The following is a 25,520-nucleotide window of genomic DNA, read 5'->3' on the forward strand; positions in this document are numbered from 1 at the left end:
TGTGGCTCTGGCTCAGGCATTCTGTTTGCCCACAACCAGTAGCAATTGCACCCAGCATAATCTGGGGTATTTACACCTCGTCCCCAACTGCCTCAGGCGAAGATTATTATAGTAGTATGTGCTGCGGGCTTTTAAGCTAGTGCCCTTTTACAAGCTCCATTTAACTCTGTCGCTCACTGCCTCCCTCTCTCCCCTCTACCCACTCTCTTGTTCCTTTTCCAAATCTCTTGTTGGGTATTTGCTCATAGCGCTTACTACAGAGTTCTTAGTTGTGGTCAGTGGCCCAGAGCAGCGTTTGTAGAATGACATCTTTGGGCCTTATACTATTAAAAATATTCCATTTATTACGCTTGGGCAATTCAGTAATAACATAGACTAACCAAATTTAATTAACCAAGAAAAAGACTATACGGAATCACAGTTTGAGGAATTGCTCAGTATCAAATTTTTAGAGAAATTCAAAACACTGCATCCGAATATAAGACGAATATTAATAGTCCTATCTATCTTCATAAGTAGCGCTAGACCTTCTCAGTAATAAATAATAACGCTAACCAAATTTAATTAAATCTACTAGCCAAGGCAAGAAACAGGCTAAATCACAATTTGAAACTGGAATGGCTCAATACTTTATAAATATAATCCCTATTTTTATATATATAAACAATTTTTATTTGTCAAGAAAAAAAATGTCTTTTTTATGCATGACAATAGTGAAAATAAATAAGTAAAAGTTAGGCATAGACATTCTATAATATATTATTTAATTTAATTTTATATAAAATAATTTTTGAAATTAAATAAAATATTTGATTTCGCAAACTTAATAAATAAAAATTATTCATTTTCACTAAATTTAATAAGTATTTCCATATATAAATATATTCCACATTTTAATTTAAGACTTTTTAGGTTTCATGTATTTTTTGTAGATATTACACGTTGTATATTTATTTATATTTTGTGTTATGTAAAAGACACAAATTACAGGTGGATTATGAGATTATGGTATTATTTATATTATTATTAAATTATATCATTATCTAATTGCCGTTGGAATGAGTAAATATGTTAAAAAATTATTATTAGCTAATCTATCTAGCATGTTGACTACAGATTTAATATTTGCTTTTTGATGTAGAACTACTGTGGAATTTTACCTGTCATGATTTTATATCATCAGCATAAATATTTTGTAGCTTACTTATAATTTGCTTTTGTGAAATTTTTTTTGCATAAATAGCTTCTTATTTTCATGCATAAAAGTTTTTGGATAGTAGATGCCTAAAAAAAATATGATGACTGATTATTAATTTGTTGGATTTATTTAAAAATAATACACTTTCCGCATTCCTCTTAATTAAACTAGGCCAAGTCATGTAATTTAAAGGATTAAAAAACTCTTTAAAAAAAACTAAAATAAATTCCTTAAAATATTTGTAATTTGAAATATAAGTAGATAAGATTTATTAATATATTATTTAATGTAAAATTAATTATTTAATATTCAGCATATTATTTGAACATTTTTTAATAAATATATAATATGTATTTTAATAATTTTTTAAATAATTTTTTTATTAAAAATATAAGTTAATAAATAAGATTTATTAAAATATTATATTATGTAAAATTTACATGTAATATTCTTGAATTAAATAGAATATCTTTCAATCAATATAGAATATGTATATTATTAATTTAAAAATTCCTTAAAGTAATTAATATTTCAAGATAACAAATGAGATTTATGAAAATATTATTTAATATTAAATAATCGGCAATTGAATTAAAAATCTTTCAAATAATATACAAGAATATGCCAAACAGCTGACAGCCTGGCTACATAAAAGCACCATCATTCTATGGCTGTGAATGAATCTAGGAACCAACAATTTCTGAATTTTTTCGCAATGGCCTCCAGAACATCGCTATATCATTCGATTTTCCAAATATGGCTGGATATGCCCACAGCGCCCATCGTTAATTGAAAAGCCATTGAAATCCAGCGCGTTTTGCTCGCTCCCAGTACGAAATGGACCTTTTATCGTTTATTTATTGCCGCGTTTCTTTTCTTTTTTTTCCATTTCGTAATTTTGATTGATGACTGACTTAATGTCAATTTTTTGCCGCCGTTGCCGTTGCCGTTGTTGCTGTTGCTGTTGTCCAATGATAAATTAATAAAAACAGACGACTTTGTTTATTCTCTAGCCCCAGTCGCAGTCGCAGTCGGCGTCCCAGTCCCAGTTTCAGTTCCAGTCCCAGCCCAGGCTTCAGCGTCAGCTCCAGTGTTGGCTTTTTTTCGGCTCTTGTGTAACTGTGTGTAGTCGTCCCCCCTTTCGTATATAATTTGCTGTCATAAATCGTGGAGAACGTCGCTGTCGCTGTCGTCGTCGTCGTCGTCGTCTGTGGCGGCCATCTTTTATTGTTTATTGTTTATTGTTTGCTTAACAAATTTTCAATGTATTTTTGTGCCCACACAATTTGCTTGCGTGCCTCCAACGACGCGTCGCTCGCTCCCCGGGCCATAAATCAAATTCCGACAGCGCATTGTCATTTAATCAATAATTTATAAACAATTTCGCATTGCACGTAGCCCGACGAAATAAGTATACACATATACAATATTTATATATATGTATATATATACATATAAATTAAAACGTGGTGCGTGCATTTTCGCTTGCCATTCAACTAAATGGGAGCCTTAACCCATTTTAATGAGCACTGATTGAAATTAAGTATATAAATCATTTGAATATATACAATTATACAATTATACACATATACAAATTATCGAATCCAAAGGGAAAACCCTTGTTAATACTAACGAGGGAAAGCCCACTGATGATGCCCTAGTCAATATGTAAGTGGATATTGCGATTATTCATTATTTATTTACAAAGACAGACTTTTGTGCTCTGCTCAATTTCAGCTGCGAATCTCTCAAATGGAATTTTCAATAAGGCTGCAATTTGCCATTACAAATATCGATTGAATGATTATATGACATGATGTATATGAGAATTTATCAAGACATATTGGCCTCAGAGGAATGCGTTTATTTATTATTTTATTTAGAATATGCTTTAATCATCAATCGGGAGGCATTTTAATGTTAATAGCTTTTTCTGCATCTCTCAATCACTCAGTCAGTTGTCAATTATTCACTAAGCCTATCGGACTAAGCTTATTAATTTAATTTTATTTTTTTTTTAATTCGGCATTCAGTTTTTCAATCAGTCAATCAGCTATTACCTGTCTTCATTCGTAGATTAACAAGTAGTCAATCATTCTTCTTCAACCATATAATTATAATTTAATTTAATATAATTTAATCAATGCGCTCTAGCCAATTGTATGCCAATCAAACAGTCAATCAGTTTCTCTATATTGTTCAGTCAGTCAGTTATTCGTACTATCACTGTTAGTCTGTCAGTTGGTCATTCAATCAATTCCTTTCAATCTGTTTTATCGGCCAATCACTCAAACTTTAATCTAACAGTCAATCAGCTTTCTAATCTTTATCTTTCTTATCTTCTAGTCAATCAGCTCATCAATCTATCAGTCAATTAGTCAGCTACTCATGCAGTTATTTATTTAGTCTAACAGTCAATAGTCAGTCAGTTTTTTTTTTGGTTTTTTTTTTTTTTTTTTTTTTAGTCAGTCAATCAGTCTAAGTCAATCATTTAAAAAGTCAATCAGTCTTTCAGTAAATCTGTATTTTATTTGCACAGTCAGCCAGCTGACGAGTCTGCCAGTCAATCTGCCATCGTGCTAACTATCAATCAGCCTGGATATCTGGATATTTCTCTTTTCATATGATAAGACCTGCGATACCCCTAGAACGTTCCGTCGCTCAGCCATCACTCGAGCTCGCAAATCGATCATTCAATTTGAAATTTGCTAAGCTTCTTTCGTGTAGTGTGGGCCATACTGTCAACAATTCAAATTTTTTGTCGGGATCCACACGGGGCCTACGCTGCACTTGGGGCCGTCGAAAAGTACGTGTCAACTGACCGAAGAAGAGCCAAAGCGGAAAAAAATGGAATGTCAAAATCCCGCAAGCGCCCAGGAGCTTTTGTCAGCTTTTAGAAAGCAGTTAAGGGTGGACAGTAGCTGGAATTGGTGAGGGCTGAGTGAGAGGGCGGGGGGAGGGGCACCTCGTTGGAGGTGCTGACGGCGACGTTGACGTTGACGTCGACGCAGACGTCGGCGGCGCTTTTTGATTTTACTTCGCTGCTAGCGCAAAATCACTTTTGACGTTTTTTCTTGTGTCCGTTGGGGATTTTGTTGTTGCTGTTGTTTACATTTTTTTGTATTTCATTTTTGTCTTTTGCCTTTTCAGTTTCTGTTGCTGTTTCTGCTTCTTTACTTCAATTTTTTGTTCGCTTCGTTGCTGCTTGAAGCGCGCGCCTCGTTTCGTTTTCATTATCCGAAGCGCGTCCAAATTCATTTCAAGTTTTGCCGCCGACGTCGAGTAGAGGCGTCTTTAGCTGTCCAACTGTTGGCTTTTGCTCGCCAGTCGCGTTAAGTCCAACATAAGTCGGCCTAAGCGTTTAAAAGCCTAAACGAATGCAGAGACACATGAGTGCCTCTCTCTCTCTCTCTCTCTGTCTCGCGCTCGCTCTTTCTGGTCAGCAAAGCCAAGAAACAACAAAAATACAAAATACATAATAATCATCAGCATCTGGCGAGCGCGAAGGCGGCCGAGGGGCAGAGCACTTGGAGCGTGGGCCATGACAAGCAACGTCCAGAGCCACAGTCAGAGCCAGCTGTCAAGGCGGCTTTGTATTTTGTATTTTGCGCTCAAAACTTATACCAACTTGACAGTTGGAAGACAGTAGTATTTATAACGTCGGCCGTTGGCTGTCGTCCGCTATGCCTGCCCCGCCCTCCCCCCTGGGAGCCACGCCAGCTCGGCAAATAAAACAAAAATGAGACAAGACTGACAGCGGCTCAGCGAAAGAGTTAATACTGTGATTAAATGACCAGAAGAGTGCCACTGTCAGACAGATGGCCGATGGTGGGCGGCTTAAATGTTTGACAGCTTGATGCCAGCTCCGACTACGTTGCCGTCAATCGAGAGCCAAGAGGCGAGAGCTGAGGGCCTCTTGCCAGCCACTCTCTCTCTCTCTCTCTCTCTCTCTCTCTCTGTCTCTCTCTCTCTCCGGAGAGCTTGTTGAGCCTACACACGGAGACAGTCAGCGCAGCCATATTGATAGCAGCAAAAGTTTCCGCTCGCTAACGATACAATCAATAAGCCGTCATGAAGACACGTCAATCAAAGTAGTGCTAAAAACTAAAAAACTAAAAAAAAAATTATAATAATAAAAAATTTTAAAGATATATCAACAAGCCAGATGAATAAAGAATTTAAAGCTTTGTTTACAAATTTATTATTTTATTTTGTTCTCTTTATTTATACATAGTATATTACAATATATTGTTTCATCTATTGTATTATTTTGGTGTATATTATTTCATATACATATATTATTTTATATTGTTTACAACTACAAGTCATTGTCAAAACTAATAATAATAATCTAAATAATACGCTTAATTTTTGAAATGGTATATAGTATATATTCATATAAATATTTAATTTCTAAATATCAATTATAGAAACTGAAGATATAATACAGAGTACTTTGACATGCTGTAATTAATATTGAGAATGAAAAAATTGAATTGTGTCAGAAGAAAGAATTCGCAATCAGAATATTCTAGACAGTCTCGAGATCGTTGATGAAAAGATTCCAGAGCCTTAGAAAAACTTGTTAATATGCTATGCAATATTTATAAAAATGCTATTTACATATGTGGTCAAGGCAAATACTAAAACCAACAGCTAAATGTGAAATCTCTGTTGAATCTGATTAACAACGGCTTCACCTTATGGGTTATGGAGCTGTTAGCACTTAGCCAATAACTCAAAGCAGAGATGAGATACTTAGAATATACATATTTCTAGAAAATATGCCAGATCGCTTAACTTCTAGGTGTTTACTGTTCCTAATTGCATTATATTATTTCAATTTGCTTTGCTCATAAGCAAGTCTTGTCTTACTAAAAGGCCTCAAATAAATATACGATTATAGACTTTATCAATTTACACACTTTGATTAGCAGCTTTTAGCACCTCTGTGCTTATGGGACTAAAATATGCAAATGACCAATAAATAAAAAAAAATATATATACATTTGTAATAATAATATTTACTTTGCATTAAGTAATTAATAACAACAGAGCTAATATATACATAAATCGGAAAGAATTATCACGAAACGATAAAAATGCCAATAAAGATAAATATCTCGACGTGCTGTGTATGCCTAGAGTTCTGCTCCATATATAAGCAATTGGATGGATAAAAGCTGATCCCTGCTTTGACTTGCTTCTGGTATAAGTTTTCCCTTAAGAAGAAGTTAAGCTGCTAGAGGCGGCTTATGCCATAAATTCATGGGTTTAGGGGGGTTATGGGATGTGTGTGCGTGTGTGTGAGTGTGTGTGTCATAAAGTCTATGATAAATCGCTGGGATCTGCAAACAACAATCAGGCAGCTTAAATAGAATGCTGCAGTGATAATCGTGTGCCAGCCGGCAATCAACGTCAACGTCAACAAACAGATCTTGCAAATCTCAAGATCACAATCAACCGACCGGGTTATCTAAATGGCAGCCCAACGGAGCCCAAAGCAAACTAACCAAATGTCTGTATGAACTGCTCTAAAATTAGACAACCAGCCAGCCAGCCAGTCAGCTAGCCAGTCAGCCAGCTGTCAGGGCAGCACGTTCACGAGACTGGAGATGAAAAGAGTCTCGGGACACGGGAGTCGGAGTGGAAGAGGGTCGGAACATCGGAACTCGCGCGTTACGGCAATGTTTTCCTCCACAAATCCATGCAGATGCAAAGCTGTTTATTATCTTTGCCTCTACACTAAGTTGATAGTATATGGTATTACTTAAATTTACTATAGCGCTTGTCACTTGTTTTCAAATGTTTCAAAAGAAAACACACGCCGAGACTGATGGGACACTTGTCAGGGGGCTTTTGCAATGCGTTGCCGTTGTCTGTTTATCTTGAAAATGCCTCAAATGCTACGGACGGAGTCTATTTTTAAATGAGATAGCTCTTTACTTAGCGATGAGTATTACACATTTTGTTGACGAGGACAGCTTATTAGTTGAGCTCTCGAATCGGCAGTCAAACAAATTTTTAATTGCCCACACAAATTATCGCTGGGGTCTTACACCCGAAAATGGCATCGTAAAATTCTATAAAATATAATGCCATAGCTGGCGGACGACAGGCGCGATCTTAAGCCCTCCGAGTATGTGGCACATTAGCGTCATAAATTTCAATTTTAATTGCCATCGTATTTAGATTAGAGAGAGAGAGAGAGAGAGAGGTGTGTGTGAGGAGAGGGAAAGGGAGATAGGGAGAGAGACTACTGAATGGACGCATCTCTATTAAAACCTCTGCCATTAGAATCTATTCCCGAATGGCACCGAGAACAGTTCCATTACTGCCCTCCAGCCGGTGGCACGACAAAGTGTCAACGCAAACAAAGAAGAGAGGGGGGCTTCACCAGAATTTATTAACGAATATGCAATGCGCTTTCTTTACACAGAATCTTTAAAGTTTTTTGACAAATTAGTTTCAGTTTATCTATAAAAATTACAATTCTTCCAAGATTAAAGTCGCTTACTTCATTTAGTAAATCCCATAACCAACTGAAGTCCGAGTCTTAATCAAATAGTATTTCTTATCAAGATTCTATTGTTTCATCAAGCTGTCAAATTGAATAGAAAATCCTATAATGCCACATAAAGCACGCAGAGTATCACAGATCTTGGGACAGAACATAACAAAATCGTGTCGAAGTGTTTAATAAATAACAAATCACCCAAAAGACCTCAGAGACAGGCAGCAACAACACGGAGAGAACTCGAGTATTCAGTAATAAACAAAAACAGGCCGCGGCCAGCGATTGAAATTTATGTGACTTGATCTGTTTTCAAGTGGGACGGACGTCTTATCAGTGGGTATTCCAGTACAGATTTACAATTAATTGCGAGCAATTGTGAACAGACGTTCCTCAAGCATACACACACACATGCGCATACATGCACACACAATCAGTCAGTATGTGTCGATACGTTGTTTTATTCAGGTTCATAATTAATGAAATATCTTTGTGCAAATCATTTGGGAAACTACTCAACTTCATTAGCAGATCGTAAATAATGTCAGAAAGCGCAAGGCCTGAAATTTATGTGGCTGGCTAACTATGCATGCTGAATAATTTACAAAATTTTGGAAAAAATAAAAATAAATAAATAAATAAATATATGGAAAGAAAGTCGAGCACAAAAGATACAAAGCAAAAATTAAAAATAAAAACAAAAAAGAAAATCCAACACAGAAACAATAGAATTTTAACAAGAAATATAATTTATAGCCACTTAAGTCATAAATTTATTTTTAATTTCGCCCAATTCACATTTACAACGCGCAGCGCAAACAACATCGCTCAACCTCGCCAAGCCCCACATTTGAATACCCTATAACGGAGGTTGAAGTCCCAATCAGGTAGATTGATCTGGAACCAGATAAACTAAATGAATCTTTTATTATACGCACAACAATTGCCAGAGGTGAATCGCCTTGTGATTAGCTAACATTATCATATTGTTATTATTATAATTATATTTTCTGTTGTGGATATTATTATGGTGATACTTATCTAAATTGCTATTGTTGTTATATCTGTTAATATCAATATATATATCTCATTATTACTATTATTATAATGTATCAACATCATTATCATAATTAATATTAATATTATTAATTACATATATATAACTAAAATAATTATGCATATAGAGTGATAAATACGCAGTACTTAAAATTATTGAATTGTTTTATATGATTATTATCAATATTATTATTGTAGCTAATATTCTAATTATTTATATTATTATTATTAGTATAATACATAATTATTATAATTAATTTCTAATAATAATACTACCTTTATTATAATCTTTTTTTTTATATATATATATATATATCACCATTATTGTACTCATTTTCCGGTCAAGTATAAATTTACGACTTACAGTTTGGTTCATTAGCCTAATTTGTTTATAATTTTGTTAGTACACAACTTTTTATTTTTTCACATTAAATTCCATTATATATTTTTTGTGTCCAAATATTTTACTCAATCTCAGAGCTCAGTGTTTATTGTCATCATAAATTAATTTTTATGACATATACATATTTCGAGAAAATAAAAAATATTTTTGTTGCAAAATATATACATCTACCTAAACAGTATAACTCAAAATTGTTATGCAAAAAATATCCCTAGACAAGTTAAGCTATATGATTTTATGCCTTTAAAAAACGGGAAAAATGCTTTTTCATCGGTTTTTTAGTGGATTAATTGGATTTAAAAGTGGGGTATTAGTTCTAATTTTTGCTTAAGTTTGCTTCGGTCTGCCTTTCTATCTCAACTGAAAGGCGACAATTCGAACTTTTATTAATCTAAAAATTATTACAAAAAATAACAAAAATAGCTTTAGCTTAGAAATCTTCTAGTAAGAGCAAGGGCAATCGGGCTTCGTAGTTGTACAGTGAAACTTCTATTTCTTGGCTTGAGATAGTTTGCGTTGGGGCTACAAAAGAAATGAAATACTGAAAGACCAAGATTTACGTCTTTTTGGCTGTTTATTTTTCTTTGCCGCTTTCATGAATCTTCAAGTTTATTATTGTTGTCTGTTTTGTTGTTGCTGCTGCTGCTGTTGCTGTTGCTTCTGGTAGCAACAAATTTAACACCCAGACAGTAGTAAATAAGCGGGTTATAAAAGGCAACTAATTACAAGTTGCAGCCGCCAGCTCTCATATGCTAAAAGCTTAAATTTGAATATGTACTATATGAGAGAGAGAGAGAGAGATATGTATTTGTATTTATATATATTGGTCTATGGATATGGAATACCTTCCCTCGTTTAAATGTATGTAAATGTTTTGTTTTTCGGGGACCCTTTTTCTTTATTGTCTTAATGAACAAAGGCGACGGCTTCTAGATGAGACAAATGTATCTCGTTTGAGCGCAAAACACAAATGTTTAAAACAATAATAAATTATCATTGTTGTTGCTGCTGCCTGTTGTTGTTGTTCCCTTGCCTTTTATCGCTTGATAATCGCTGGTCATTAGTCATTTTGGCCTCAACCTAAAGTATTGTATGTTTTCTATATAGCAATACATCTGACTCTGACTCTGTTGCTGTTATTGTTGTTGTTGTTGTTGTTGTTGTTGTTGTTGTCGTTGCCACGCCAAAAAGAGTAATGTGAGCAACAACGGTGGCAGCAGCAGCTGCTGCTGCTTTTGCTGTTGCTGTTGCTGTTGCTTGTTATGTCTGTCTCTTCATTTGGTCCGCAGCACCAGCAGCAGCAACAACAACATGAGCTGGCTCAACGTTTAATAAATCGTGTACTGTCGCCTTTTATTGTTGCGGCGATGTTTCAAATTTTATTTATTTATCTGCTGCCGCTGAATTGGCTTAATAATGTGGCCAACAACAGGCAGCGACAACGACAGCAATAGCAACAACAGCCGCAGCGGGTCAAGCACATATTTAGCTACTTCTGGCGATATAACACTTTGGCTATCGGCTATCTTGACAGTGCATGAAATATTTATGCTCTTTAGATTATTTGGGGTGTATTAGGCCGGCACCAACGAAACCAAAAAGTATTCGCCACCATATATATATATGTGTATATATACATACACTTTTATACTTGTATATCATTATACAGCTACCGAATTTTGTATATGCATCTGTATCTGTATCTGTATCTGTATCTGTATCTGTATCTGTATCTGTATCTGTATCTGTATCTGTATCTGTATCTGTATCTGTATCTGTATCTGTATCTGTATCTGTATCTGTATCTGTATCTGTATCTGTATCTGTATCTGTATCTGTATCTGTATCTGTATCTGTATCTGTATCTGTATCTGTATCTGTATCTGTATCTGTATCTGTATCTGTATCTGTATCTGTATCTGTATCTGTATCTGTATCTGTATCTGTATCTGTATCTGTATCTGTATCTGAGTGTTTGTATCTGAGTATTTGTATCTGAGTATTTGTATCTGAGTATTTGTATCTGAGTATCTACATCTGAGTATCTACATCTGAATCTGAGTATCTGCATCTGAGTATCTGCATCTGAGTATCTGCATCTAAGTATCTGCATGTAAGTATCTGCATCTGAGTATGTGCATCTGAGTATCTATATCTGAATATTTGTATCTGAGTATTTGTATCTGAGTATTTGTATCTGAATATTTGTATCTGAGCGTCTATATATCTATATCCATATCTATACTGATTATTAGCCAACTCATTGTTTATAGTATATTTTTAGTTAATCAGTCACATCAAAATCAATTCTAAAACTGACCCGATTTCCAAAGAGCTGTATAAATTACAAAACCATTTAATGCAAAGTAAGCCTATCGAATCTAAATCCCTTAAGGAACTGCATAAGCCCCCGAGGCCTTGCGCTGCCATATTATTTATGATGGCTAAATGTGTGGACAGGCAGGCTGGCAGTCAAAGCAAAACAATTTACCCACTGACCAGCAGCGATACGGGCTTATATATTTATCGACAATCCCTATCTGTGCATCTATCAATAATATATTACGGAGGCAGTTCCAAAAAACTGTCGACGGCTCCTTTGAAGTGTATGCTAGAGCCGCCAACTTGGCCGAAAGTATTTCTCGCCTGAGGTGGGTGGGTTGTGGGTGCCAGCCGTGGCAATAATCACAGCTGCTGAAGTATTTATGTCGCCGTAAAGGCCTTGCAGAGCCCTAAATTTTCCTGCCTTACCCACAGCCAAATATATCTTAATGTGTGTATAAATTAATGTTATATTTTATTCCGTGTTACGTGACAAAGGCTGCACTCGCCCTTATCGGCATATACCTATATATACATATAAATATTATATTATTCAGATATTCAATGCGGATTTTTATGCACAGGAAACCAAGTATCTCTATCTCTCAGATACCTCGCTGTGGTAAATATATGAAAATAAATGCCTGCCAAGTGCTTGTTGACAGTCGCCGCTGTTGCCGTGTCAGCTACAAATGTCACTTGACAAAAAAGAGACAAAAATGAATATTAACATCGGCATTAAACATCGAGCGACCGCCCATACGAACGCCAGCTCCGATGCTAGCCAAAAGGGAAAGTGTCAAGCGAAACATTATAAAAATGACACGAGGAAGCCATAAATATTAAAAACAACAACAGCAGCAGCAGCAGCAACAATGTCACAACATCTTCACAGCGGGGGTGTCTCTCTCAAGAATTACACAGAAAAATGATCAAGGAGTTGACAGCGGCGGCAGCATCGCCAGCATCGCCACTTGAGCAACAACTAAAAGATACAAATGTATCCGCTAGTCGATTAGCTGCATGCCCTGCGTCTGGCTGCTGCACGCAAGATTGACGCCCCTCCAGGAGGGCAAACACGAACATTTTAATGACTTTGACGTAATTTATAACAAAGCTGTTAATTAGCTGCGACGACTATGCTGACATCACTCATCATCTGGCCGTATAATTTATGGAGGGCTCAGGCTCCGAACAGGGGCAACAGCTGTCAATTGAGCCAAGGATATATGTCCTTGGTTACATTTATATAATCATAGAAATGGGATTGTGTTTCGAGAAGAATGCGAGTTAGATGAGCCAAGCCAAGCTGGAGCTATGGCAAAAGTAAATATGAATATGAAAAGCAATTGGGTAGGAAGTGATTTAATCCAGTTCTTTATAATGAATTACTTAATTCATTTAATGATCATTAGCAGTAAGACATTTTATTATTATTGTATATTATTTAAAATTAACAAAAACATTGGCAGCAATTCAGAAGAATATAATATATGATATAGACAGACTTTCCTATAGCTTTTTCATGGAATCTAACTCTATTTCCGTTGCCCATTTCATAGACATCAACAGTTATATATTACTGTGATATTGTCCAGTTGAACATTTGATATATGAATTGATTTGGATCATTTATGTGGGTCGCTCGACTCGTGACAAGAATGTCTAATTCCGACAGCAAGTGTATACAAATAGCAAATGTATTTTAAATCGCTCAAGAGGCGGGCTTATCACTTACATAAGCAACAATTTGAACCCGAAGAGTCAGTCGCTAATCTAAAGCGACACCTCATAAATCAGCCTGGCAGACCGCGAGTAAATCATCAGATCTTAAATGTCAAGCTGTCGCCATGACGCTATATCAATTCGATTCAGCTGTACTAAAAATCACGGCAAGGCATTGTCAACAATCAAGTTTTATATGATCGTCGCCACGATTTATATGATCGCAATGGAGCGAATCAAATGCACGATTAAACACGTTTTTTCCAAGCTCATCGATTGAGTACTCTTCTAACAGCAATACAATAAATTTCGATATTTTTCAACACCATCTATATGAATCCATTTCTTAAAGTAAAGAAAGTTCTGTCTACATAACATAATAGATATTATCTCTTATGAAATTTTAGAGGGTATTTGCCATTCGTTCAGCTCCCGAGCATTGCATGTTTGTTGTGATTATAAATTATGGTCAGCTCCTCGCACTGTTTAATCGTAACATCTATATGCGAGCGAGCCAATAAAATAGATTTTATAGCCATATAGCCATAAGTTAGAGCGCATATATGACTTGTTAGTATGGGGCTGCCATAAATAATGTTCCTAATGCCGGGGCATAAAGAAGAATATCAAAATATCTTTTCAAAATCACAGCCGATCGATTATGGTTAATTTCATGGTGGCCATAAAGCACTACGGGGTCTGGGCCATGCATTTGTGATTCCATTCTATATTGTTGAATCACAAGACTCGCAATCGTACAGTTAAGAATCCAGTGCAAATTGTCCATAAATCGAGTCACATTTTCGATGAAGTGAAATTTATTTTCGGTAATCGTTAAGTGTGTGTGTCAGAAATAGAACTCAAGTTATTGATTGTTTTGATTTTATAGTAAATATATTTGTTGTCACTTTATAGTTGAGATATTAGCTTTATCAATAATTATTAAAAAATATTTAATTAAAAATAAATAATATAATTAATTTTAATAAAAATTGAGTTTGCCTTGGGCTCGTCCGGGATTTGAACCCGGGACCTCCCGCACCCTAAGCGGAAATCATACCCCTAGACCAACGAGCCAGTTGATCGGAGCCAAGCAACTTAAATATAAAAGCAGCGCGAAGAGAGATCACAAGACATGCAGCCAAAAAGAAGTGCAAGAGAGGCCCCACAGTGGGAGCGAGAGAGCCAAAGAGCGCGGCAACACCAACTCTACGCGCCACTCTTCACTCCAATGCACCGATAGACAGCAACAAGCAGCTGAGCAGAGCAGAGCAAAGCAAAGCAAGTTTATTTATAGCACAAAAAGTTGCCATGCCGTTTGTCTAGCGTTTGTTGTGTTGTTGTTGTTGTTGTTTTTGTTGTTGCTGCTGCTGCTCTTGAGTGTTGACAACAAAACAAATTGTTTAACATGGACAACACAACAATACAAAAGAAATATGATGCATGTAAATAAATTCAATTTGGAACAACACAAAATCAAAATGGAAGACAGCGCACAAGCAACAACAACAACAATGATAAAATCAACAACAGTAAAGATACGTCAGCAATAAAAACACGATCAACAGATCTTTCAACAGAAATTGAACAATCAAAAAAATTATTACTGTAAATCAGAGCAAGAAAAAAAAAAGTCAAGCAGAGATCCAAAAAATAAACCCAATGCTGAAGTCGAATAGTAGATACACTTTTTAGAGTTAAGGTATTTAGAGGGAGGGCGAGTTGTATGAGAGCTGATAATATATCTATTTAATAGAGAAATAAATTAAATCTCAATAGCAAACTTAATGAAGAAATTAATATACTTTTGATAGGGTGAAATGAAACAACAGAAAATAAAATAAAAATAAAATTGTCCAATTACTATATGTACATATCTGTATAGGGGCAATCGAAAGAGCCATAGTAAAATCAATTGAAAAATCGTAGCTCGTTGCTCGTCTGACAGCTGATGGCGATAATTTTAAATCAAATCAATTGAATATTGTCACAATTAATTTACTTAACAGATATGTAAGCCCGACTGGGCTGGCGAATGATAATTGCGGCCAAGTGGCATTTCATTTGTACTTTTTTATTATTTTTAATTCTTTTTTTTTTTATATATATATATATATATATATATATATATATATATATATATATATATATATATATATATATATATATTTTTTTTTTTTTTTTTTTATTTCCTGTGAGCTGCTCATTGAATGTCAATTGGTTAAATGTATTCGATTTTATTGATTTTTAATTTCAGCCTGGGTGTTTTATGGCTGTCGCTGAGAGTTTGTCAAACGCTTGCGCAAATGCCGCGCCCACTTCAACGTTACGCCTCCCCCCGCACCCCGCTGCGTCCACCTGCTGAGCCTCGATCAGCCGCAGCTCATGAAATTCAAATGTTATGGGCTCAAAAATTGTTGCAACTGGCATACGAAATATAAAATACGATTAGACGAAACGCAGCATCGATTTCTGATTGCGATTTGACTTTTAAATTCAAGACGATCGCCTACAGATCGAGCGCCAATCGAGAGCTATAATGGATGGCGAATCATCCATTCCAATCAACAGCTGTCGGCCGCAGCTTAGTTCATTGGATTGCAAATGCTTTGATTCGGCGTGATTTAGCTAGGAATTATCTCGGACAGTCAGAAAAGCCATTGATTAACAAGCGATTCAGCATGTGCAATCGATATGCGGAGTATAATACAGAATTATGTTAAATACACAGATCTTGATGTGAATTTATGACAGTCGCAATGGGTGAGCATGTTATTAATGGGTCTATCGAAGGCGGAGGTCAACAATGAGACAACTTCGAAGCTTGTTCTACGGATAAATTATAAAAGATATAGTGAATTTCCAATTAGCTACGCGCTTATACCTAATGATTTCATTTTCTACGGAGGAGGTTTATGTGGTACATTTTTAATATGATGTTGCAATATAATCTAAAGAAGCAAAGGCCTTTGTGCTTATAGTAATGCCCTAAGTAATCAGATGCCTTTTTAAATATTTTTAGAATTGCTTGGTTATGGGAAAATCATTTTAGATCCGCAAGTTAAGGACAGATGAAATTGAAGAAAATTGATCATGACTTCCCATCTCACAAAATAGTACTAAAATTAGACAAATTGGTTTCAATTAAAAAGGTTCTTTTATATTTTACTACATTGCTTGAACCTGTCATACATGTATGTATATAATATAGAGTATATTTAGTTAATATACAATATATATGGGGTATATATAATATATGTGCACCAGGTATTTCTATATACATATATGGTATTTAGAGTAAATATAGTACACTTATTATATAAATGCTTATTCAGTATTCTTGCTATTCTATTGTTATTCAAAAATATCATCCTAGTCATTGAGCACAATCAATATATGGTAAATATAAATATCATATATTTCGTTAAATTCCATTAATTATCTATCAAAAGTATTTGGAAAGTTCTTAAGCCAGTGACCTCGATTCGCAATACCTCTTAAGTAATTTACTTTATAGTAAGCGGTATTTGTTTACTTTTCAATTACATTAAAGCTTGCCAGATAAGGAAATTAGCTGTCTTTAGCTCCAGCCACATATTATACGGAAAAATAAACGCTATCAATCAATCAATCATGCAAAATGCCACAGTGCAATCAAACCTATTTGACTTTTAATACTTAATTAATATTCAACTTAAATATTATATATGATATGTAATTTATAATATTTATAGAGAATAATATATATCAAACATATTAGAATATTGCCTTTCCTATTATAGTTTTTATGGTGAATGAAGTGCTATAAAATGTGAATTACAATTTCATATACTTATTTAATTCGGACTTCTGCAGAATTCTGGTTGTATATGAACACAATTTAAGTTATTTTATACGCTCTAGAAATTCTAAACTTCCAGATAGTTTTATGAAGTAATTAGAAACATCTGAGTTTCCTAGAGAATTCTTGAGAAATAGACGAATTTTCACATATAAACTGAAATGTATTGACGTATATTTCCAGTTGTTATATGGTTTATGCTTTCTTTGAAACTACATCATTGCCATTGAGAATATTGGATTGCTGCTATTGCTGTCTAATTTAGCTGAATATTTCTTAGATGATATCTACATTTTAATTCAATTAAACTAAAGTCAGAATGACGATGCTTTATCAGCCTTAGAGAGTGATCAAAATAATCAGAGGTGATCTTGATAAATTTACTGTCACAGAATATGGAATATACTATTTATAAGAACAAACAAAAAAGACGAACAACTTTTGTTTTCATTTTTTCGACAAATCCTTATATATATTCACATATATAAGTATGTGATCATGGCTATGTATATAAATAAAAATAAAATATATTCATACAAATTAATGCAGCTTGACTTTTCCGCAATAATTTCTGAAATATCTGGGATATTAATGAAATAAAAATGATATTTTTCAGTTGCTTGAAGATACTTCATTGATGGATGCACATACAGTCGGTGCCAAAAGTACGCGCACACATCATTCAAGTGCGGATTGTCAGACGCAGAAGCAACAAGTCTATAAACAAATAAATAAATTGAGATAAATGAAATTTTGTATATTAATATACAAAGTTTTACTCCCTCAATTTTTCATTGTGAATTTTATTTATTTACTGCGCACTTTAAGTGTCGTTTTATTGTGAACTATATATATATATATATATATGTATATATATATATATATATTTTTTTTTTTTTTAAAGATTGATATTCGTTCGTGTAAAGAAATAACAAGAATTGATTTTTTTTGTATTTTTGTAATATAATTTTTTATTATATGTATATATTATATGATAAATGACTTAAGAGCTTATTGAATTTGTAATCGTATTATTATCCATAGTTATATGCGAATGGCTAAGAACTAGGTTAGGCTCTAAACAAGTACTAAAATTAAACAAAGCTTAACTATCGCTAAGGTGTGTAAACAAAACCTGATAAACATACGATTTTCATACGATACGATCCATATGCATGGATCGCATTTAGTTAGAACTGGAAGTCAGAGAAAACTTTGGTTGAACTTTGAGAACAAACTTTGATGTCTTAAAATATATATCAAATAATTAAATTAATTAACAAAACAAAACATTTGATTTGATTTGACAGAATTCCTTCAATTTTTCACTCCTCGAGAATATCTATATACATATATGTATGTATTTGCTGAATGTATATATTTAATTAAGTTGTTGCTTTTGGATTCTTTGTTGTTGTCGTAGTGGTTGTTGTTGTTGTTGTTGTTGTTGTATCTGTGGGTTAATCCGAAACTTAAATGTAAGTAGCGCCTCGACAAATCTACAGTTTAGTATCACAGAACAGCGAACGCCGCTGCCAGCGTCTTTGACATCCCAAAGCGAAGCTGTGGCTCGCCTCACCCTCCCTCTGCTCCTTCTCTCTCTCTTCTCTATCGCTTTTTGGTTTCTCCAGCTTCTTATTGATGAGCTGCGCCCATGCGCTGCCCGTACATGGCATACGGAGAGTAGTAGGGGCCCAGAGCAGCTGCAGCGGCCGCGGCGGCCGGGTTGAAGGCGCCGGCAGCGCCAAAGGGCGAGGGGGCGCCGCCCATGGCGCCCGGTGGCTTGCCGTACGGATGATAGCGGGCCGCAGCAGCGGCGGCGGACATAGGGCTGAGCGGGGGCGTTGGGTAGCCAGCGCGGAGGGCCGAGGGCGGAAAGAGTGTGCCGAGCAGGGACTGGGCCTGCGACTGGGCGAGCGCGGCGGCAGCGGCGGCCGGATCGGAGAGGTTGCCCGTGTGGGTGCGCAGATGGGTGAAGAGCTCGTCGGAGGTCTGGAAACGCTTGCCGCAGTAGGCGTCACCCACCACCCAGCTGCAGACGTAGGGCGCCGATCGGGCAGCGGCCGCATTGGCAGCAGCGGCAGCCGCCGCCTGGGAGTAGGGATGCGCCTGCGGGAGTCCGGCGCTGGCCATGGCCATGCCGTACTTCTGGTGCTCGCACTGGGTGCAGCCGGCCGGGCAGGGGGCGCCCATCAGCATCTGTTGCGTGTGTGCGGAGTAGGGGCAGCCGGGGCAGTACGGATCCTTGCAGACGGGCACGATGGCCTCGCCGCCGGCGGGCGTCTTGATGCGCTGGTAACTGATGTACGGATTGGGCTGTCCGGCCGGGCCGGCTCCGGCTCCCGGATAGCCGCCATTGGCTGCTGCGGCCAGCATCGCCGCATGATGGTGCGAGAAGCCGCCGGCGAACGGCGGCCGGAAGGCGGGATTCGCATGCTGCTCCATGCCGGGCGGACAGCAGAGCGCCGACAACGGATTCAGACCGTACGGACCGGCCGCCTTGTAGGCGGCTGCAGCGGCAGCTGCCGCAGCGGCCATGCTGCTCATCTCCTTGGGATGCTGGGCGGTGCCGTTGGCATTGTTCAGCACTTCCATGCCGGAGCGCACGATCGGGCTGGCGCCGCGCTGAGAGCTGCCGGCGGGTGACACGGTCTTCCGGCTGGCGTCGTGTGGCGTGGTGGCTAGAGGCTCCGGCTTGTCTGTGGGCGTGGCATTTGACTTGTTGCGCGACGGCACGCGCTCCTGGGCGCCCGTGGAGCTCTTGGAGCTGGGCCGCGGCAGCTCCTCGCTGGCGCTGCTCTTGAAGCTGTTCTGGTTCTGTTGGCTGAGCACGTTCGTCTCGTACGGCTTGAAGGCCAGCTTCACCTCGCTGCCAAGCGTGGTGCTTCCAATGGTGCTGCTGATGGGCGTGCTCGACTTGGGCGACTTGGCCTGGCTGGGCGACTTGGCCGTGCCCATGTCGGCGCTGCTCGACGAGCTCGACGAGGTGGACGACGAGGAGCAGCTGCCCGACTTCTTGCTCTTGTCCACGGCCAGCAGCGGCTTCACTGCCGACGAATCGGCTCCAATCTGTGAGCAGGTCTGGGCCAGCAAAGCCAGCGGACTTTTCTTGGCATCCATCTGCAGAGAAACGAGAGGAGAGGAGGAAAACTTTTCATTAGTTTTAGAATTTTAGAACTTTCCTAAAATTATAAATGAAATCTTGTGATAAACATTTGATATCTTGAACAAATAAATTAATTTTTATAATTTTTAATGTTTATGTTTAAATCTATCTATAAATGAAATTTTGTCTTTTTGGCCAACAAAATTGCGTTGCACAAAATTGCATACTTTACTTTTTATTATTTCATTAAATATTTAAAGTTTTTTTTCGTTTATATTTTGTTATGTAAATTTTTCTAGGTATTTTTAAATGTTTTTATATATTATAATATTTTATTTAATAATACAATTAAGCAATTATGCAACTTTAATTTTAGTATTTTCTGTTGTTTGTACAAAAATTGTTTGTTAAATTAATATTCCTTAATAAATAACACATTTTAGTACAAGCAACTGCAGAATATATTTAAAATTTGTATAAATATAATGAAGCAAAGCAAAACATTTTAATTTTTGTTAATTTATATATAATTTATGTTAACAAATTATTTCAGGCATATATTCATTTTTTTTCTTTCATATAATTATTTATTTATTGCAATAGATTGTGCTACAATTTGCTTCTTAAAATTTTGTTTAAAAATAATTTGTTTGAGCATGGAACATTTTTTTCATTTATCTGGCAAAAGAAAATAAAATACATTTGTTGGGAAGACAAAAACTAATTTGAAATTTGAGGTCATGTTCATTTTAAATTTATTGCTGCTAAATTATTATTTTGTTTTCAACTGTTTCAATTACTCAGAGACAAATGCCACAAATTATCAAAAATATTTTTTTTTTTTTTTTCATTAAAAATTCATATTTCAGCTGAAACTCGAATTCGGTTTTAAACACGAAAATGTTTTATGACTCTTTCTGTTCTAATTAACTTTTGTTATTACGTTAACAAATTTTTTTTTATTTGTTATTAAAAATCATCCCATTTATATATTTTTTTAATTTTTTTTTTTTTTCGTTTAAAGCATTTAAATGAAATTCCCAGCAATTTTTAATTTTGCTATATTCACATTTTTTTGCAAAGTTTCAATTGTAATTTTTTTGTTGAATAATATTTTTACTCATTCATCAAAGTGTTTTTTGTTGAATACAAATATGTTAACAGCAAAAATGCATTTTTTTATTTTTGCTCCATATTTTTTTCTGAGCTCAACTTTGATGTGTTAACAAATAATACTAACCGTTGTTGGCAATGGAGCCAGATAATCCGGTTGTAGGTATTGGTTGTTGCCGATGGTGACAACACCACCGCCGCCTTCCAAGACAACCATTGCGGAGCTGTTGGCGATTGTCCTAATAGAGTAATCCACAGAGGATGCTGAACAAGATCTGTCAGCGGCTGGCTGATGTGTGTTGGGGTAATCCAAGTGAAATGCGACGGCAAAACTTGATTTTTGAAATTTTCTTTTTCAGATTGGGTTGTTTCTTGGATTATTTCTTTGAAATAATTCCGTATATTTTTCACAATTTACTTTTTTTGAATTTCTTGTTAATTTCAGAAATTGCTTGCGTTCACTGTTTTGACAAGTGGCCAAGTGGCGTATCTTTCACTTTTTGTTGTGGCTGTTCAAGCACTTTACACGCCGAACGTTCTGACAGCCGTGCGATCTATCAGATACAAATACTTATGCAGAGAGGCAGATACACAGATACACAAGTGTTGTTTCTGGTAGAGTTTGCTTTTTGCTTTCCGTTTTAGGCTTTTTTCCGAACACGTCTGAACGCATCGAAGGCTGAACTCGAACTGAATTGTCTGAATGTGCCGTTCGGTGACTCGCGTTAGAGTGAAGCGAAAATCCGCTCTCAGCAATGTGTGTGCTCACGCTGCAGACTGCAGCTCTCTTTGCTCTCTGGCTGCGGTGCGCTCAAAACCGGTAAGCAGCGCTGCACAGCGCTTGAGCGTGTTGGTGCAAGGAGAGGCGAGCGTGCTGTGCGAGCGAGCTGCACTGTGTGTAATTTTCAAATATGGCGTACTTTTTGCCCAATCACATCGCATGCGCCATGCAATGGAAGCCGTAAAGTGGCCTAGCAGGTTTTTTGTTTTTGTTTTTGTACAATCAGTCAGCTGCATTAGCATGTGTGGCTCACTGGCTCAGTGGCTGTTTGCAACACGGCAACACTCGATGTGAGAGCAACAGTTGAGCGCGAGAGCGGCGCTCTTTCAGTTTTTTTCGTGCTGGTAGCTGTAGCTGTGGCCGTAGCCGCGGAAGTTCGCCTTTGACGCGCACATTAATTTTATCTTCACACATATGTCACGCGCCTCAGCAGCTCACACTCAATCTAGCTAGCGCTACCGCTTGCTCTCCCGCTCGCTCTCCCACTCAGTCGGCTGTCAACACCAGGCCATTCGACGCTCAGTCTCATTGTCTTCGCCGAGATTTGTTTCTCAGTCACTCAACACTTAACCACTCTTCTTTTTATGCAATCGCCTCTGCTGCTCGCTCGCTCGCTTTAATGTCATATATAAAAATTAATTTGTTTGCCGCTCTCTCCATTGCTCCATGGCAAGCGGAGCTCTGAGCGCAGAGCGCTGCCGAGTGTGCTTACCCACAATTCCCACTTCGACGACTCCGCACGCTGATTCTCACTTCACTCTGACTGTGACTCGAGCATTGTTTAGCGTTTTTCGATTAACTTCTGGATTCTGTTTTGTGGTTTGTTTTCCACAAGAGCTTCTGTTTGTTGTTTAAGTGGAAATCGTTGTTTTGTCGCCGTGTCAAAGTTGTACCAAACAATTTTTCACATGTTTTGTTCGCTAGTAATCGTCTCTTGTACATACATACACATAAATGTGTAGGTTTATGCATGCACATGTGTCTGTGTGTGTCTTAATTAAGCTTCGCCATAAGTGCACACAAGTTGCACTGTGTGCGCGAGCGAAAGAGGAAGAATGTCAGAGGGTCATGTGAGGGGGGAAGAGATCAATTGCACATGTGCTTGGCATTGCCACATGATGAACTTTGGGCTTTTTAATAGTTTAGTGGTTGCTCAAGTTCATGTATTTTTAATAATACAACCTACTGAGTAGCTGTTAATGGTTTCGCTCATACTAAACTAGGCTTCAATTAAAATTACTCTCTGTTTACTACTTTTTCGGCTATGCGAGGTCTTTAATATAATATAATATAGTATAACTTTATATAATAAATTAAATATTATGCAATATAAAATTAATAATAGTATTATGTAAGTAATTTTAATATATTTGGTTTAAAACTGGATTCCTTTATTTCCAAAAATGGGATTTAAATGGAATTTCAATGTAAGAGAATTTCCTATGGATGAGATTAGGCTGGACATCTGTAAGATCTGTAAGATTACATAATCTTCGAGTGCTGCACACAGATAATGCAACTTAAGTAACTAGAGATTTTAGAAAATCAGCTAAAGATGAAGATGTAGATAAAGATTTCGCCCGATAAACCGATTACAGGTATTTACGCAATCGCACAAATACCTAACGGCTCAGCAGGTAGATCAATGCAGCTCTATTTACTAGAGTCTTGGGCCAAGGGCAAGGCCTTTCGCAGAAAATGATGGATTTATTAGGGAAAAGCGTGTTGCTTCACAAATGCGGCTTAGACGTAATTTGCGGCTTTTTGGCCAAGAACAAGAAGGTGATGGCAGTTGGCAGTTGGTTGTTTTCAGTCCGGACTCATTTGAGTTAAATGCCAAAATAAATATGCATTGTATACAAGTGAGTGAGTAAGTAAAGGGAGAGAGAGAGAGAGAGGGAGAGCATGAGCGAGTGCGTTGCACGTAAGTAATTCATATTTTTACGGCTACTTTGTCAGCGTCATAAATTTTGCGGGGCATGTGAATTATTTACTAGCAATGCGAACGCAAATGGCAACCGAGATGCTTCTACTACTACTACATACAGCTACCGAAGGGTGGGGAAGAGGTACGTGGATGGGGAGGGGGGAAGGGGGCGTCAGGCGTCGGGGTTGCCATATAAATAACACAAAATATTATAAATTACACGCAGGGATGTAAAAACGCTGAGCAGAAGCGAAAAAATTTGTAGCCGCGAAAACATTTATGTATATAAGTATCTCTCTGTGTGTGTGTGTGTGTATGTGTGTGTGTATGTGTGTGTGGAGAGAATATATAAAGGAGGCAGAGCACATAAAATTAACCACATATTTCTTCATTTTTATGGCATTTATTATCACAGAAATGTTTGTGTGATAAAAGCGAAGCACAGCGCAAAAGGCGAACGATGAACGATGGCTGCGACGGCGACGACGACGACGACGACGCCGACGATGGCGCAAAAGGCAGCCATAAAAATGCAGCCATTTACCTTTTGATTTATGCACAGCAACAACAACAACAATAACCACGACAGCAGCACAGTTAAGAACGGTCGTTGGGGCGGCGGGGGCGTGGCACGCATATTGCCATCATGAAAATAAAAAATAACTGCAAAACAAGCAGCGCGAAAATAATGCAATAAATTTGACATTATCTGCGTTAATATAAAGGTAGTACGACCCTATCGAGGTCGCCAGAAAACTCCACCAGGATGTCATAAGACCCGAATCATGCGAATCATACAAATCATAGCTGTTAAATAGTTGATTCTGCTGATATTGATGGAAAAAAGAAACTTGAAAAATCAACTGAAAAACAAACTGCAATAAATTGAGTAGAGCCCATATGTGATTCAGCCACACACACACACACACATGTATACTAACAATAACTCACATAAAAAGGATATACAACATCCTGCATGCCCTCTGGGTGGCTAGAGAGAGAGAGAGAGAGAGAGAGAAAGGGAAGCAACGCGAAAAGGACAGCAAAGGTAGAGCTACCGAAAGACCGACTGTCGATAATTTATTGACAACAATTTATCTCGCAATAGTAACGAGCAGGAAAAACATACACATAAACACACACACACACACGAGCACAGAACGAAGAAAAATAGCCCCTGGCTTTGGTGACATTGAAATTTAACAACAAAAGATTCTTTAGAATAATTTCGATGTTGTCTGTTTTTTTTTTTTGGTCTTGTTTTTTGCAAAACTGCGAAATAACCCCACGTGGAACCCCTAGAAATACCCAATCGGGGGTAGATTAATAAACCAAATTAATGGCTGCATTGTCACAAAACGAAACAAAGCAAAATTTGGGCTAAAAAAAATGTGTGACACGTGCAGAAAGACCGAAAGACAAATTGACTATATAAATTTTATTGCCTTTGGTATTGGGTATTAATTGATTGCAAAAAAAAAAAAAAAGAAAAAGGGAGTTGCCTAAGGCACATGGGACAGGGCTGACAAACAGG

The 25,520-nt window shown here is 37.0% G+C and overlaps 1 protein-coding gene and 1 non-coding gene across 2 annotated transcripts; both read right to left on the reverse strand.

The window, feature by feature from the left end:
• Positions 1-14,223: 14,223 nt before the first annotated feature.
• Trnap-agg lies at positions 14,224-14,295 on the reverse strand. The gene has a single exon. It is a non-coding gene; the product is annotated as a tRNA-Pro (tRNA).
• A 4,061-nt stretch (positions 14,296-18,356) lies between these two features.
• Positions 18,357-21,981, reverse strand: LOC6576957 (zinc finger protein Noc). The gene is made up of 2 exons (XM_002002897.4): positions 21,406-21,981; positions 18,357-20,179 (listed from the first exon to the last, which is right to left on the reverse strand). The coding sequence occupies exons 1-2, from the start codon at positions 21,493-21,495 to the stop codon at positions 18,695-18,697; spliced, it is 1,575 nt and encodes a 524-aa protein (XP_002002933.1). The 5' UTR covers positions 21,496-21,981; the 3' UTR covers positions 18,357-18,694.
• Between the last annotated feature and the right edge of the window lie 3,539 nt (positions 21,982-25,520).

The sequence above is a fragment of the Drosophila mojavensis genome, unplaced genomic scaffold (genome assembly GCF_018153725.1).
Source record: "Drosophila mojavensis isolate 15081-1352.22 unplaced genomic scaffold, ASM1815372v1 contig_36, whole genome shotgun sequence".
Classification (NCBI taxonomy): domain Eukaryota; kingdom Metazoa; phylum Arthropoda; class Insecta; order Diptera; family Drosophilidae; genus Drosophila; species Drosophila mojavensis.

Bases quoted from the DNA above. Each gene is read 5' to 3' on its own strand.
- LOC6576957 (XM_002002897.4), bottom strand. From the start codon at position 21,495: ATGGTTGTCTTGGAAGGCGGCGGTGGTGTTGTCACCATCGGCAACAAC. The intron at 20,180-21,405 runs GTTAGTATTATT...GTTTCTCTGCAG, and splicing joins TGGCTCCATTGCCAACAACG to ATGGATGCCAAGAAAAGTCC.